Below are 16,841 nucleotides of genomic sequence, written 5' to 3'. Positions count from 1 at the left end.
ATCTGATTCAATTTGGTCTGATCAAATTTTATTTTTTTTAGTCGAACAAATTTTTGAAGACCGATAAGTGGATTGAACTTTTCTCCTTATTGGGATATTACTGTCCTTAATCCATAATTAGTAGCTTCGTCTCATGCAAAAGTCCATAAATATTAGTAACCTATCGCGTTCAAGTTGCTGTATTCAAGTGGGAATATTTAATTTCATACACAATAAATCTAAATGGTATATATCATTTTCAAATTTTGTCAACAATCAATTTGTGTAATATAATATGTTGAAGTCAATAACAATATAATTTTCTTTTGATCGAGTAATATAATACACTAACACCGAAGAAACTTACACTAAACGTACGTGCTACTACGTAGTAGTTGCATTTTAAAAAACCAACATATGCTCAAGAGTCAAGTCAATGCTTAGACGATGCTAGCTTGCCCATCTTCTCTGCGTGCTTGATCAAAATCATCCAATTATCCTTAAATTCAATATTTATGTGTGCGTTATGCTACATTTTCGGATCTTGTCTATGTCAATTTATGAATTACGAAGTTACAATATTGTGAGATTATTTCAATTAGTTATACTTTGTAATTAGGTAGTTAAAAATTACTGAAAATTTTTCAGTGTTATTTTTTTTAAAAGGACAATATAATTTGCTTACGTGGTGAAATTTGATTGGCCCATTTCAAATATTTTGATTTTTATTTTGAGTTATTTTAATGTCCATAATATATTACAAATGTATTTATATTATGTATTATTTTTAATACATGTATTATTTTAGAAATATATTTATAAATTATGAAAATTTTATTTTTATAATCTAATTAATTATCGAAATTATATAAAAATCATAAAAGTAAAACTAGGGAAGGGTGCACTTTCACAATGATTTTCTGATAGTGTTTCCGGCGTAGGGTTCACGGCAGCGTCTACGAATTCTGGTGGTTCAAGGTGCATTTCCAGGCAAATTTTAATTATAATTTAATTTTCGAAAATGATTTTAATATGATGAAATAGAATTTAAAAAGCTATAATTATGTATTCTTTACAGAAATATATGTATTTACAATTATATTTAGGCTTTTAAGAATAAATTAAAAATGAACCAATCATAACATAACACATCATCATGTTATGGGTGTCAAGATTTTTTGACAAAATACAAATGATGGTCTTAAAATAGATTAAGCTGATAGAACAACAATATGTGGGCCTTGTTGGGCATTGTTATGCTGATTTAATTTGACTAAGGCCTTTACAATCAAACTGTTAGGCCCAAAATAAAAGCCATTTTGATACCCCAAACAACGTGGATCATAGAACTAATTGATTTTCATAGTTTTACTTGATCCTGAAGTAGGAGAAACAATATTGTATTAACTTGTCGAAAACTTATACATGAAGTTATTATGTCAACTAAAAAACTCTGGCATTTTATTTCATATTACGAAGTAAATTTTACCCCTAAAAAAAATAAATAAATAAATAAATAAATAAAGAGAGAGAGAGAGAGAGAGAGAGAGAGAGAGAGAGAGAGAGAGAGAGAGAGAGAGAGTAAATTTTACATATAATCTTCGTTAGAAGAGTATTTTAAACAATAAGCAAATAAATTGATAAAGGGCATTTTTTTTTTAAAGAATAAAGAAGGGCATTTTTAGAAATGAATAAAAACATAATTAAACAGAGTTGGTTGAAGGTAATGGAACAATCTTGATATATTCAGCAAGTGCCCACAATGGGAAATAGTTCCTGTACAATGGATAATTTAATATGCATGTCTTCAAGGATGTTCCCGTAATTTCCTATTTTTAGGATACAACACAAATGGAAAAGAAAATTAATTTAACATTCAAAATAAAAATCATATGATATTAATTCTACTCTCGTTTATATTATTTGCAATTTTATATATCTCATAAATAATTTAAACTAAAATAACAAATAATATAAAACGAAGGTTATTACTTTTTCTATATCCAAATTAAATAAGTCATTTTTCATGGACAAGCATGTTTTGGAGAGGAATTATTGTCGATTAAAGTTGGACACGATTCACACGAAGATAGTGAAAATAGTTTAGTATCATCATAAAGTGAAATTATAAAAAATATGTACGGTAGGATTCGACAAATCATGTGATTATAAGAGAAAAAAGACACCTAAATGAAACTTGTTGGTAAATAAAGTAGTAGAATAAATTAAGTGATTTTTTTTTTTTTAATTTTTATCACAAAAAAACCCTAATATTGACTTTACCACCTACTCTTTTTAAATTCTTATATTAACTAGGGCAGCTAACGTGCATCGCAAAGCTAGTCATACCTAGAAGGTTTTTTTGTTTGGCTTTTAAATCACAAATTTAGTTAAATTAACAATAAGAGAAAATATATAAACAACTATATTTAGGAGGTATAAATGTTCATGATAACTAACATTATTGAAAACATAAAAGTAAATAAGTACTTTAGAGGGTATAGTTTTCTAAACATTATTCATTAAAAATAGCTTGTACATATTAATGAGGGTATGTATGTAAATACACATTTTGAAGGGTATAATTGGCATTGCACTATTTATAAGAGTAGTTTTCTACTTTTTATAAGGTAGGGAAGTAAATAAGTACTTTAGAGGGTATAGTTTTCTAAACATTATTCATTAAAAATAGCTTGTACATATTAATGAGGGTATGTATGTAAATACACATTTTGAAGGGTATAATTGGCATTGCACTATTTATAAGAGTAGTTTTCTACTTTTTATAAGGTAGGGATACAACAAAGACATCTGAAAATTGGGCCCAACATAAACAGGTGTCACTAATCTATTGGGTAAAAGTAAAGGAAAAAGAAAAAAAATCTTAAATACTAACCCAGCGACCGCCCCACCCGTGCCCCATCCTATCCTCTCCGGGCGCTGGCACGCCCTAATCTTTGGCCCCCCCTCCCCCTCCCCCCACCCCAAAACCAACCCTATCACCCCATACCCACCAACAACAATGCAGCCAACACACCTCCCTCAGCTCACCCAACTTCCAATATGGCCATTTCACCCAAGCCCGCAACAATAACACTTATACAACAGTCGAGCATTCACGGAAGCAGCAACAACAACAACCAATTGGCGACACATGTTCAAAATTAAGGATTGAGGAAAGGGTGGTTTTTAAGGTGGGGAAGGGGGATGGGGCCAGTTTTGGGGTGGAGGAAAAGTGAAGAGGGTGTTTTCTAGGGTGCCGCGGCAATCAGTTAGGGGGTGCCAGTGGTGGTGTAGATGAGGCAAGAGGTGCCGATGGTTGGGGTGGTGGCTGGGTTAGTTTAAGGTTTTTTCAACACAATAACTTAGAGACACGTTTACAAGGTAGGGCCCCTAACATATTCTTGGATGGAATCTGTTATATGGTGATAAAAACCATTTTATAGATTTTTTTATTTTTTTTGGTGGTGTTAAAATAAAATATTGAAGAGAGTAGGTGGTAAAAGCCAATATTGGTTTTTTTTTTTTTTTTTCCTTCCTGTGGTAGAACAAAAAATCTCCTACATTAATTGGTAAGACGATGTATAATTTGGGAGATGAATTGAGTTACCTGCTGAGGAAAATCACCATTTTCCAACTGTGAATTGATTATAAGTTTTGCTGCACGGTGTAGAGGACCCAAGTCCCTTTTTGCCTGATTAGGATTTAATAAAATTTAAAGATTAGTAAGAGTTGAAGAGATTTTATGTACAATTGGGTATAAAATACATTCAAGGGTATATTTTTGCTTATTTCAATGATCTTTGCTTGTTCAACCATCAAATGAGCGAAAAAAGAAAAATATGTTTGGGTACACCTTGCACCTAGATGTATACATATAAAATTTTAGAGAGCCGGACTTAGAAAATTTCAATAATTTATTAATGGTACGGTCCTTTTAAAGATAAATAGATAGATAAACCCATTAATATTTGCAATATCAAGGTCCCATTAGTAAATTATGTATCTTTAGCTACCTTTTTTTTTTATCTCATACGAAGTATTACTTTTTTTTTTTTATCTCATACGAAGTATTACTTTCATTACTTTGACTACATGTGCTTACTAATTGACCTTTGAAATCTTTAATCATTTTTTTAAATCAAAGAAACAAAATTTAAAAGTATTTATTAAGATTAATCAGTGCCGTCTTGGACATTTTAGGGGCCCGGAGCGAAATCTTAAAAAAAAGGCCCCTAAATTATGAGAATGTATTTCATAAATTTTTATATTATAAAGTTCACCAAAATTATTGATTTTAATCGATCCTCCGAGCATTTTTTTAAAGCAAATTCATCAATCAAACCCTCACAAGCTATATTTCCACTACCTCATTTTATTTATTTAAAAAAAAAGTCAAGAATTTAAACCCAATAAATAAAAAAATTAATAAAGAAGAGAAGTTCAGTAATTAAAGCTAACATAATACGAAGTAGAATTTAGGTAATTAAAGCAAAGAAATAAACTAAAAGAGAAAGTCGAAAAGAAAAAAGGAAAATGAAAGCTCATATATAAGAGAAAATGAAAATCTAAAAATACAAAACAAAAAGAAAATTAAGCAAATAAACCAAACCCCTGCTTTAGTGCTTCTTCATTTCATCCATTTGAACCAAAAAAATCACTTAAGCTAACTAAATTAATCTTTTGATTCATCTTTATTTAGATTAAAAAGAAGCAGTTATACTTGTCATTAGTACTACATTTTATTTAGATTAAAAAGAAGCAGTTATACTTGTCATTAGTACTACATTTCATTAATTTATCAAAAAATAGTTTTTTTTTTTTAAAAAAATATTAAAAAAAAACAAAGGGGGCCTACAAAAGGGGGGCCCTGAGCGATCGCTCAATGAGCTCCCCCTAGTAGCCGGCACTGAGATTAATCTATCCAATATATTTAAATACTAATTAACATTTGTATTCATATATTGTGAATAGTACAAAAGATCAAAATGAGTAAGAAAGTGAGAATAAATGGTGAGCTTACGCCTCGACTTCTTAGTTTTCTAAATGTCCTATTAATCGCATACATTACTTTGACTAATGTTTGTGTTTATACATAATAATATAATATTAAACATAGTCATGTGGATATTGGATATTTGTTAGAATTGATCCAACCTGTAGTTTCAAATATTAACAGTTTAAAATGTATAAAGGATAAATAAGAAGTCAGCTATCATAGTTTTTTCATCGATGTATATTTGTATATTGTTCGAAGTAGAGCACTTCCAATAAAAAAAGGAATTATAACTCTACTAAAAACTATACGGATAGTTTCAAATGGCCTCAGGCCATAGTATTAAATCAAATTATAACCATTTATTTTTATGGCTAATATAAATTGTTGATATTAAATTTTTTGACCAAATTTTTTTTTTAAAAATATAATGGGGCAATTTATGTCAGTTTCTCTTGTTTGCCAAGTAGGTTTTTTTTTTCCCCTTTCTTTTTTTGGCTTTTCTCCTCCATCTGCATTGTTCGAGTTCATTCTTTGAAAGAAATGGAGAATAGGAATTCCCTCAAAAAGCGTTTTGCATATTCATATCTTATTAATTTGTTTACAAATATTGGAAAGAAAAAGGTAGAAGATGAAGTTAGTGTTCCACATATTGAAAGATCATAGCCTTCATTGATCTGGGATAGATTGGAATAACTCGGATAAGTAAGACAAGCAAAGCCAAAGCCTCTAATAGTATACTAAAGTAACAATCGCTAGCATCATCATCCTTTTCAAATTGTACACGTGTCAGCTTCTCCTTCATATTTTCCCGCCTAAACTTTTTTTTTTCTTTTCATATTTTTTTTTTAAAAAAATCAAAATACTGATTGCAAATTAGTTTAATACAGTACATTAAGCTTTTTAGTTTTCATTACCTTTTATTTAAAAACCTTAAGGAAAACAAATATCAACCTTTTATACACTCCATCTAATTACAAAGTTCGCTAAATTTTATTGTAGATGTGAATTTTCTTTTGTTTATATATTTTAAAATTTGGTAGTTTGATTTATGTTTATAATATCGTATGTAATACAAAGAATTATGTACATATTTGGACTGATATGTTTGTGAAGTTTACAAAATTACAAATTCTTTTATTATATCCATGCATCGCACGGGAGTTAATCTAGTACAATACTAATCTAAACACCAAAAGAAAAAAAGAAAAAAAAACTTAGTTAGTATTTGTACCTGCCCACCATGGAGTAGAGCCATCAAAGCCCACGCAGTTTGGACCAAGTTGGACTTTGGAAGTGGCACAAGTTCCTTTTGTTATATCCATGAGAGCAATACACAATAACACAAGTATAAATAAATATGCGTGAAATACATTGTTCATAGTTGATATTGCAAAGTGTTAGAAGAATTCATCAACTTAATTACCTCTTTGTGACATGAAAGATAGCTCTCACCCCAGCCACCATCCTCCATTTGTGTTGCGAGAAGAAATTCAACACCCTTTTTAATGGCTACACAATTATCATAGGTCTTTCCTGTTATGGCTAGTCCTTTAAGAGCAAAATATGTCCCATACGTGAAGCAAATTCCCCAACTTCCATACCTACACTCAGTATTATGTCAATGTTATACATAAGTATTAATCTCGTCATCTAGTATATTAAATTCAGACTAGATTAAATAAGGTGGAAATATTATCAAGACAATTTAATTAGGGCCTGTTCACATTTACTTAATTTCAGTTCAGTTCAGTTCAGTTCCAATCAGTTCAGTTCAGTTCAGTTCAGTTCAGTTCCAATCAGTTCAGTTCAGTTCAGCTCTTAATTTCCCTCTCACATAAAATATTCATTTCAGATCAATTCAGTTCAGTTCAGTTCAGTTCAGTTCCAATCAGTTCAGTTCAGTTCAGTTCAGCTCAGTTCAGTAAATATGAACAGACCCTTAATCATGGTAGGAAACTATAGGACGAATACAAAACCCCTTTATTTTTGCCTTGTCAACATTCAAATTAAAAATAGTCGATTTCATATTTATGTAATACACATGATAAGAGGATGTCCCAGTTTCTCATGGTGAGAAACAAAATTTGTTTCTCATATGGCATTTTCGTAAATAAACCAACAACTTTATTCAACCGTGGAGCCCACAATAAAATAAAAAAGTTGTTGATATATTCACAAAAATGCGAATAAGGAATTTCCCCGCATGATAATATGGATCGAATTAGATACGTAGCTAATAACATACCAAGATCCATCAGGAAATTGAGAGTTCTCAATGTAATCAACAGCCTTTGTGATTAAAGCTTCAATCTCTTTCTTCCTATGGCTTGGATGTAACTTCTTGAACAATACTAGAGCTTGAATTACTGAACTCGTACACTCTACGTACCTATAATATATAATGTGTATCACGGTATGTACAATCTTCTTATATGCATAGCCATTCAAAAAACTAATAGCAAATGTCGAATTTGTGAGCATTAATTTACTAGTTTGAGTACTCACTCATGCTCAACGACAACGTTGGCAAAGACATCTGTTGTGTTCATAGCCTGAAATGGTACAAAAGAACATGTCAAGTTCGTTTTTTAGAGATTGCGTTAAAACATACCACCTTCGTCCAAAATATTTTTGCTAGCTTATGTTTAAAATACAATTCTAAACCTATTTATAACCTAAAAAATATGATACTTTTCAAAATATACATACCGAAATAATTATTGTAAATTTGTAATTAAGTGTGTACAAAGTACGTACAACAATATGAAAATTATTTACTCACTTCTAGCCATTTGTAACCTCTTGCTTGCTCCCAGGCAGTAAGCCCTCCATTTTTACTCTGCAACAATAAATTTAGTGAGTGGTAATTAAAAATATTGCTAATAAATACGGAGAACGTTAACATATATGATGAGTATATACGTGTGTAATGTGGATGTTATGTTTAATGTTTTTTCAAATCACAAAAATCACATGGTTGTACACTTGACTACTTGTGTAATTGTGTTAAAACACCTTCAATTACAATTCCTCAAATCACATGTCGATTGTACCTTATAAGGTATACTTCCTCCGTTTTCTTTTAGATGCAACACACACTTTTTCACGGTATTTAAGAAATGTGGGGTTCACATGATATAATACATTTTAAAATGGGATGAGTGATTGTTAGGAGTGTAATTAGTGGGTCATGTGCTTTAAATAAGGAAAATAGTATAGTTTTTCCCTAAAGTAACTTTCCTTTTATAGTGTGTTGCAAGTATTGTGACATTTTCTTTTTAGGGAAGTGTTGCAAGTAAAAGAAAACGGAGGAAGTAATTGGTTGCCCAATTTGCTCATTTGTGTGGATGAACAAGTCAAAATTTTTCTCATTTGCACAAATGAGTATATTAGTTTAGTTCTTATTGAGCATTATTTAACAATTTAATTTGCTTATATAATTCTGTGCAGACAAAGTATAAGTTAAACTGAGTGTACTGATCACTTGAGATATCCCTCACTCTTTCTTTTTTTTTTTTTTTTTTTTTTTTTTTTTTTTTTTTTTTTTTTTTTTTTTAGAAAGAAAGCTATCCCTCACTCTCATAAAGTGAGTATACTATAAATCTATGATATATTGTTCGAATATTAAAACAATTCAACAAAAACACTATATTATACTATTAATTATAATATCGACCTAGAAAATGAATTGAAGGTAGTACCTGTAAAGAAAGCAAGAAATTGACGGAATCAAAAATATGTTTAGTGTCCATCTTTTCTCCAACAATTTCAGGGGGCATCGTCGATAAGATTAAGCAACACTTGATATAACAATACAAGTAAAAATTAGAAGAAATGATATAATTAACAAATTAAAAATGTACAATTACATTTTTATTTTTTACATTATTGAATAGATAAAGGTCTACCTTGAGGGCATCAGCTGTGCAATCAGAAACTTGCCAACCATGATCTCTATCAGAGAATGCCCAGGCTCCCTTCGAGATGTGTCGATACATACTCTTGAAGTCACCCGATGGATTTTCCTTTATCTACATATATCATAAGATTACTTAGTACATATGCTTCTTCTTTGTAGTTTTATATCCTAACGTCTTGGTTTTCACGCTTGTTAATACACATTTTTTTTTTTGACAAGAACTGTTAATACACATTTTATATAAGTACTACTAACAAAACTTTTTTGAATCAGTATATATACTTCATCCATTTTATTTACTTGCACCACAATACTTTGGCACGCATTTTAACAAATATATTAGACTAAGTAGATGGATAAATAAATAATTGACAACATGTTACCAGCGATAAGAAGAAAGTGATAGGTTGCTACGCGGCTAATTTTCATATTACATTTTGTTCGTTTAACTAATTTAATCATTTTCTCAATTAGGGTCAATACACATATTATAAAATCAAATATTCTTTAAAATAAGAACCATTTAAGATATATTTTGTCCAATTATGAGTATTTTATTTCAATCCTATAGTCAAGCCATGAGACATGAAAACTTGGCATTCCAATTTTTGCCAAGTCTCAAGCCATACTCATAAGCAAAAATTATGCATAAACATGCCATATTAGGTTTCATGTAAACGATATCGAATAAATTTGTTTATTATAAAAAATTAATTTTGAGTTTTAATTTCGATAAACTTTTAATCTTTCCCATACATACAATAATTTATATTATTCAATAGTTTACATCTTATAAATTGTAATTTTTGCATCATAAAATTGTTAATTAAATTCGAATACTTGTTATTCATAAACGTCATATGACTTTTATATTAATAATAGTCTGATTTTACTATTTTAAAAATATAAAAATAATTAAAGATAAAGCAAACAAAATAGATCATTAGTCACCAACAAAATTTTATAAGAAAATGTGACCTGTGATTCTTTGATGTAGAAGTGAGCTTTGTTTAAAGTAGGTCCAATTTCATTAAGTTCCAGATTTGAAGCTAGTAATGCTTGGACAGACAATCCACAATCCCATTGTTGGCTTCCAATACCTTGTACTTTAAATCCATCCTCAGATATCCAAAAATAATCGGGGATTCGAGCAAGATGTTTCTTGAAATGATCTCCTTCCGGATTTTCCACCCAACATGCCAACATACACAACACCTGTATACAAATTATAATATTAGGTACACCTGTAGTACACCTGTACACTAGACTATGTTGTATCTCTCTAGGTCATTTTTATGCAAGATCGCCAAGATATATACCAATCTATCTATCTATAAATGGTAAATTTTATATTTTTATCTATTCTGATAAGTTAGGATATAGTTTTGAAAGAAGACTATACTATGGTCTTGTTTAGTTCACCTTGTATTTGTCTATTTAATTTGATTTGAACTTATTTTTTTTGATATGGTCTTATCTGAATTTATTTTTCCTAATTTAATCTGATTAAACCAAATTTTAACCTTATATGTATACTAATCTATAAAGAAAAATTGTATCAGTCCTCAAAAAAGAAAAAAAAAAATTTGTATCCAGTGTGATCTTATTAGCATGTTAGATTCATAATGAGGCGAACTAAACATGACCTAACTTTAAGCTTGTATACTTTTCCTATAAAAAAAAAATGAAATGCATGCAATTTAATTAACAGAAATTTCACTTTTTATTCCTCTTTGGGGTTGCTCATGCTATAGATAAGAATATGAGTCGATTCCAATAAATACGACGGGGCTAGATGATATTGAATATTGTCTATAACGCTTTTCTAAAATCTATTATAAGCATCTTTTTATAGACTGAAAAATTGAAATATTAAATATTTTTCTAGCTTTTATTAGTTGACATATTTTGACTTTTGATAATATTTACAAATTCTATTTTGACTAGCTTTTGTGACTTATAACTATCATAAAATATAGTCATATCTGTCATATATATGCGATCTTGTTTGATTCATTTTATTGTTTTTTTTAAAAAAAAAAAATTTAATATTAAAATTTTTAGTATTTTTTTCTTGTTGCTATTTAGAGACCAGATATTAATCGTTAAACTTGTACAGTAAAAAAAAAAAAACGTAATAAAATAAAAGAGCGTGTTAAATAAAAAAGAATGGAGAAAATTTTTAGCTTGGAGATGATCAGGTTTAAAAAACTTAACCCTACTATACATATATAGCACCAAATGACTCGAAAACCTAGAATCTGATTTGCATAGGTACAACAAACTCATACTAACTCCACCTAACTAGACCGGACCTAGCTAAACAAACTTAGCTAATGATGATCCGAATTGACACTTCTACAGTAGCAAAGTATTACCTTTTCCACACATGCAAGTGTTATGTAATGGCTGTTTTCGTCTTCGTAATGTATGTGCTTCATAGTAACCTCCAAAGCTTTCTTTCGGACTAACTGGTTTAGCGGCCATCGATTAAGGAAAGGCTCCACAAAGTATTGAAGAGTGTCCCAAATCAAATCTTGAATCAAAGGGTGAGGGTAAAAGAGATCTTCCTGTTGTATAATCATTATTTAGTTAAACAATCAATTTATATGTGAAATTAATAAATTTTTACTTCTCTGTTTATATAATGGCAATTATTTTATTTTCAATCTAGACAATGAATAAATTCAACCAATAGTTTAATGTAATAGATGTTTGCATTAAACTAATTGCCCCTGACATCATGACTATCTACATATTAACCTCTCATGATGAAAAATTTTCCCACCTAAGCTATTAGTGACATTATTTTTTTTTTCAAGATAAATAAAGGTTTAAAAAGTATAAATTAATTATTCATTTTTCTAAAAGAATATATACTTAAATTGACTAACTACACAATTTCTGATGCACTTAAAAAAACGTATATAGAAGATTGCATGAATTTGGATTTCCTACTCTATATTAATTCATCATTTTTCTTGAACTATTTATACTACGTACTACACACAAATAATTCAAAACAAAAAAAATTATTGTTTAAATCGTGCATGACACTAACCTAGAAAATTGTGAAAAATGACCTTTTAAATAGTCGACTTTTTAAAAAAGAACCTTTTAAGTGAAATCTTGTAAAAAAGGACCTTTTAAATTGTATTTTGTTTGTACGGAGTACTTGGGTGAGCTTGCGAGGTGGTCAACGCCTAATATGTATTAGGCGTCTTATTAGGTAGTGGTCATATAATAAAACCCCTCATAAGTCGGACTTTTAGAGTCACCTGTACATAAGGTGCAACTTATAAACCTATCGATCCGAGTCGCCTCATACTTATTAGGCGACTCGTTAAGTTGGGGTTAAAATCAACAAAGCACCTAACGAGTCACCTAATATATGAGGTGACTTGATATATTAACAAGTCGCCCCATATATGCATGCGACTCTATAATCCGACTTATTTAGTGGTTTAAATCAGATTTTCAAAGTCACCTGTACATAGGGTGTGACTCGAAAACCTGTCGAGTCCTTAAACATATTAGGCGACTCAATAGGTGAGTTTTGTTATCTATGACTCTCACCTAATGAGTCGCCTAATATGTATAAGGCGACTCGATAGGTTAATGAGCTGCACCTTATATACAAGTGACTTTGAAAATCTAATTTAAGCCACTGAATAAGTCGGGTTATAGAGTCACATGCATATATGGTGCGACTACTTGTTAACCTATCAAGTCACCTCATGTATATTAGTTGACTCATTAGGTGCTTTGTTGATTTTAACCCCAACTTAACGAGTCGCCTATTATGAGGCGACTCGATATGTTTATAAGTTGCACCTTATGTACAGGTTACTCTAAAAGTCCGACTTATTAGGTGCTTTATTATATGACCACTACCTAATAAGCCGCCTAATACGTAAGACGCGACTCGATAGGTTAATTCTAAGAATGAATTTAAAGTAGTTACAATATGACTTATATATATGAAAAGTAACTTTGGCATAATGGCAAGAACTTCAACCTTCCAGCAAAGAACTAGAGATCAAGCATGCTGAGTGTCATAAACATTGACATTGTATGAGCTAATAAATATAATTGGAAAAAATGTTGATTTTTTACGTGTCGCCTCTTTCAACACAAGCGACACAATAGATGAATCTATGGAGTCGCCTGTTTCAACACAAGCGACACAATAGCTTAACAAATAGAGTCGCCTAATAAGTAATAAGAGACTTATATAAAAGCTATCGAGTCGCCTTAGAGGCGATTCCTAAAGTTGGAAGCTACTGTGTCGGTGGCTATGGAGTCGCCTTTAAAGCGACTCGTTAGGTCATTTACAGGCGACTCGGTAGGGGTTTTTTGTAGTAGTGTCCCTTTTCACAATTCTCCCTCTCTCTCTCTCTCTCTCTCTCTCTCTCTCTCTCTATATATATATATATATATATATATATATATATATATATATATATATATATATATATATATATTGCCAAGGCTTCTTAAATAATATTTAATACTTATTATTTGGTAAATATATTTCATTTATAAGCATCCAACAAAACCTTATTTGATTATTTAATACTATACAATAATATTTTTCTACATCTAACTTTGTGACGTAATCCATAATTATTTATTACTCGTGCATGTAATACTCAGTTCCCACTATTTTCTTCAGTAAATGATATAATTTTATTCTTATTTTTGTAATTATGTATTTTATCTTATTTTGCATTTTGATAATTATTAAAAATTAATATAGTGTTAAACTAATATTAAATAGTGAAAATTACTGTGTTTGGCACGAAACCTAATGTAGTATATCCAATCCATAATCGACTAATACGGAATTACATATTTTTTATTTTTTAATAAACACCGGATATGAATCACCCCTTTTAAAACATTTTTTTTACGTAGTAATTAAAAGTCAATTCATATCTTAACAATCTTATATTTGTATTCACTGTCGTATTTTTATAAAGATTTGTTTTAGCTAATACCCTTTTAATTAAAGAGTAGGTATGCCTCAAAAAATATAAAAAAAATACTCCATAACTATTGAGTAGGTACGCCATATTATTGCATGTTGAATACGGGCATACCGCGCGCATACGGCACATAAAAAATTTATATCACCAAAATAGGAATATCTTCTCGGGAAAAAAAAAGGGATTATCTTCTGGTACCAAATAAAATAGGAATATCTTACCGCAGCACACGAATGACGGGCTTTCCTCCAACTTATTTGGTCAAATAGTTCGTTGTAGAGTTCTTTTCTTAGTTGCTTAATTAGTGGTGTTATTGGACCAACAAACCTTTTCCCATATAAGTAAGACATTGGCATAAACACCACTCGAATGTAGCACCACATTTTACCTACATTTAATCACATTATTGTCTTAAATATAATTTTACTAAACATCAGCCATAATATAACATATGAATGTTGAATTTTATATGTATGTAATTTGATAGTGTTATATAATAAATTTCACTAATTTCAAAGACATAATAAATAGATAAGGAAATTTATTGTATACCAATATGCATTGGGAGGAAGTTTGGAAGAAACACTAACTCAGGTGGCATTGGATTACATCCAGACCAATTGTATAGACCAAGTATCTGAAAAAAATACACAAATCTAATTGTTAGTTAAAAGAAATTAAATATTCTTGATCTTGGTCATTTATTAATTAGGGTATCATAATTCTAAAGGTAGATAAGTTTCATTAACGGCTTAGCTTTTCTCTATAATCAATTTTACCATGTTGATATATAATATACTTTTCAGTTTTTACGGTCTTTAAGACATATTTTTATTAGCAAAACTTACACAAAGCCATGTTTTCCCCCATGAAGGAATATGTGTAGCACTACCATGGTCAAGGATCCATTTGCGAGCTCTAGGGCACGCGTTGTGATCACCTTCATCAGGTCCTACACCAAGTATCCGCAAACAAATGTAATTGAGCACGGTACAAAACATTGTGCTATGTCCTTCACAATGAAATCCCCAACCTCCATCTTCATTCTGCCATAACCATAACAATCAAAAGTAGCTATAATTATAATCTTTTCTCTACATTTCCGATATTCCATAATAATTCTAACTCTTTGACAAGCACGCGCTTGAGAGTATATAAGTTTGATCATAAATATAAGTCAAGAATAAGGATGAACCTGATGATTGTAAATGGTACGAAAAATTTCCGTTCGGTGTTGAGCTGAGATAATAGAATTTAGATGTCCTGTAATGTATAAGCAAAATACCTGTGGCAAAATAAAGTTAAATTTGTTATAGAATCAACTAATCAGAGGGGGCCTTCCGATCCACCGGGGCCACTTAGGCCCGGCCCCAGTAAATTATTGTAATTAATTAGTTATTTTTATTTATTTTCAAAAAAAAAAATTAGTTAATGAACTTAAATAACCTTATTTTACTTATAAAATATTAGGACATAATGATTAGTTATGTATGAGATGTAAAAGATTCAAATCCCGACCTCTGTAGCATTTTTGGTCAAGATCCGCCAGACTAATGAAGGGTTGATTATATACTTACGTGTATGCAAGGATGAATTCGGTCTTTTAACTTAATAGTTAATACGAACGAGCATTATTAGAGATGTAGAAGAATCAAACTATTAAATGCTGAGAAAATCTAAAAATTATAACATGAATGAAAAAAACTGACCAAGGGAGGGATGTAAAATTGAGGAAAAGCAGTGTCAGCAGGCCAATGACCATCCTCAGCTTGCAACGCTGTAAGGTAACGCGCAGCTCTCTTCACCGTTGTTGACGCGGTTTCGCGTGTGATCTCCTCCCCATCCTCCACCTTCACTTGAGGTATTGTTTGCTTGAAGTTTTTCTCACGTAGGAACTGTTAGTTGATACTAGTTTAGGGGAAAATCCCTGTTTCTCATGGTGAGAAACGAAATTTGTTTCTCATGGGGGCATTTTCGTGAATAAATCAACAACTTTTTCATTATTGTGGGCTCCACAATTGAATAAAGTTGTTGATTTATTTACGAAAATGGCATGTGAGAAACAAAATTTGTTTCTCACAATGAGAAACTGGGGCATCCTCCTAGTTTAGACCAAAAAAATAAATAAATCTAACACTACTCTCTCCGTCCCTAAATTAGATATCTCTTTCTCTTTATTATGTGAGTAACAAATGCTAAAAATAGGCATCTAATAAAGAGACGGAAAAAATAGTTTTTTTGTATTTTGGAATATAGTTAGTGATAATCAAACCTGATGACGCCAAATGAGATCACCACAAGCCTTAACTTGAAAACGTTTTTGATAAAAGTTACGACGAATATCTTCAATCTCCTCTCTCTCTTCAGGGGTGCCATAGTTGGGATCAAATTCCCAAGTTTGGCGCCCCAAAAAGTTGTTGCTACTGTACAAGTATGGCTCATTTGCCCCTTGTGCTATTTTCAACCTCCACATTATCTATGATCAGCTCAAGCCTCCAAGTGTATCATAGATTAACTATTGTTTTTGTGTAAGCTCAATTTGGAAAGACAGTACACATATTGTATTAAATTCCAAGGTTTTGAGATGTATTGTTATGGTATGAGCTCCAACTTAGGTGTGTGTATATATATACTTCCTCCGTTTTCTTTTACTTGCAACACAGTCTTGTGGCACGTGTTTTGAGGTCGGGTTTATGTAATGTAAACGGACAAATTTTTCACTATAATTTTTACAAATGATACTTAACCCTATTCTAATTTTCGTATAAAAATTATATTGATAAAATCGCTCGTTTACCCTCGCTAATCATCTCCTAAAACTGCGTGCTTAAAAGGTGTGTTGCAAGTAAAAGAAAATGGAGGAAGTATATATTTGTGTGTGCAGTGGAAGGAGATAGAGTAAATAGATTAATTAATTATTCTAAGGTTTTGACTTTTGAGATGTACGTATCGTGGT

The 16,841-nt window shown here is 30.6% G+C and overlaps 1 protein-coding gene across 1 annotated transcript; it reads right to left on the bottom strand.

Annotated features, from left to right (window-relative positions):
* Nucleotides 1-1,682: 1,682 nt before the first annotated feature.
* LOC145600239 (beta-amyrin synthase 1-like) lies at nt 1,683-16,358 on the bottom strand. Its single transcript, XM_081656169.1, has 17 exons — nt 16,158-16,358; nt 15,595-15,780; nt 15,081-15,170; nt 14,734-14,931; nt 14,438-14,522; nt 14,107-14,273; nt 11,276-11,467; nt 9,876-10,112; nt 8,887-9,009; nt 8,680-8,778; nt 7,761-7,817; nt 7,484-7,530; nt 7,224-7,367; nt 6,402-6,579; nt 6,210-6,284; nt 3,590-3,673; nt 1,683-1,808 (listed from the first exon to the last, which is right to left on the bottom strand). The coding sequence occupies exons 1-17, from the start codon at nt 16,356-16,358 to the stop codon at nt 1,683-1,685; spliced, it is 2,289 nt and encodes a 762-aa protein (XP_081512295.1).
* Nucleotides 16,359-16,841: the final 483 nt, after the last annotated feature.

This window comes from Chenopodium album, chromosome 21 (genome assembly GCF_948465745.1).
Source record: "Chenopodium album chromosome 21, dcCheAlbu1.1, whole genome shotgun sequence".
In the NCBI taxonomy this organism is placed as follows: domain Eukaryota; kingdom Viridiplantae; phylum Streptophyta; class Magnoliopsida; order Caryophyllales; family Amaranthaceae; genus Chenopodium; species Chenopodium album.
Note: the sequence above shows the minus strand (reverse complement) of the source record. Positions and strands in the feature narration are given on the sequence as shown.

Coding starts and splice junctions, on each gene's coding strand:
- LOC145600239 (XM_081656169.1), bottom strand. CDS start 16,358: ATGTGGAGGTTGAAAATAGCACAAGGGGCAAATGAGCCATACTTGTAC. Junction 14,932..15,080: donor GTACCATTTACAATCATCAG/GTTCATCCTTAT, acceptor TGGTTATGGCAG/AATGAAGATGGAGGTTGGGG. Junction 14,523..14,733: donor GGGGGAAAACATGGCTTTGT/GTAAGTTTTGCT, acceptor TATTTTTTTCAG/ATACTTGGTCTATACAATTG.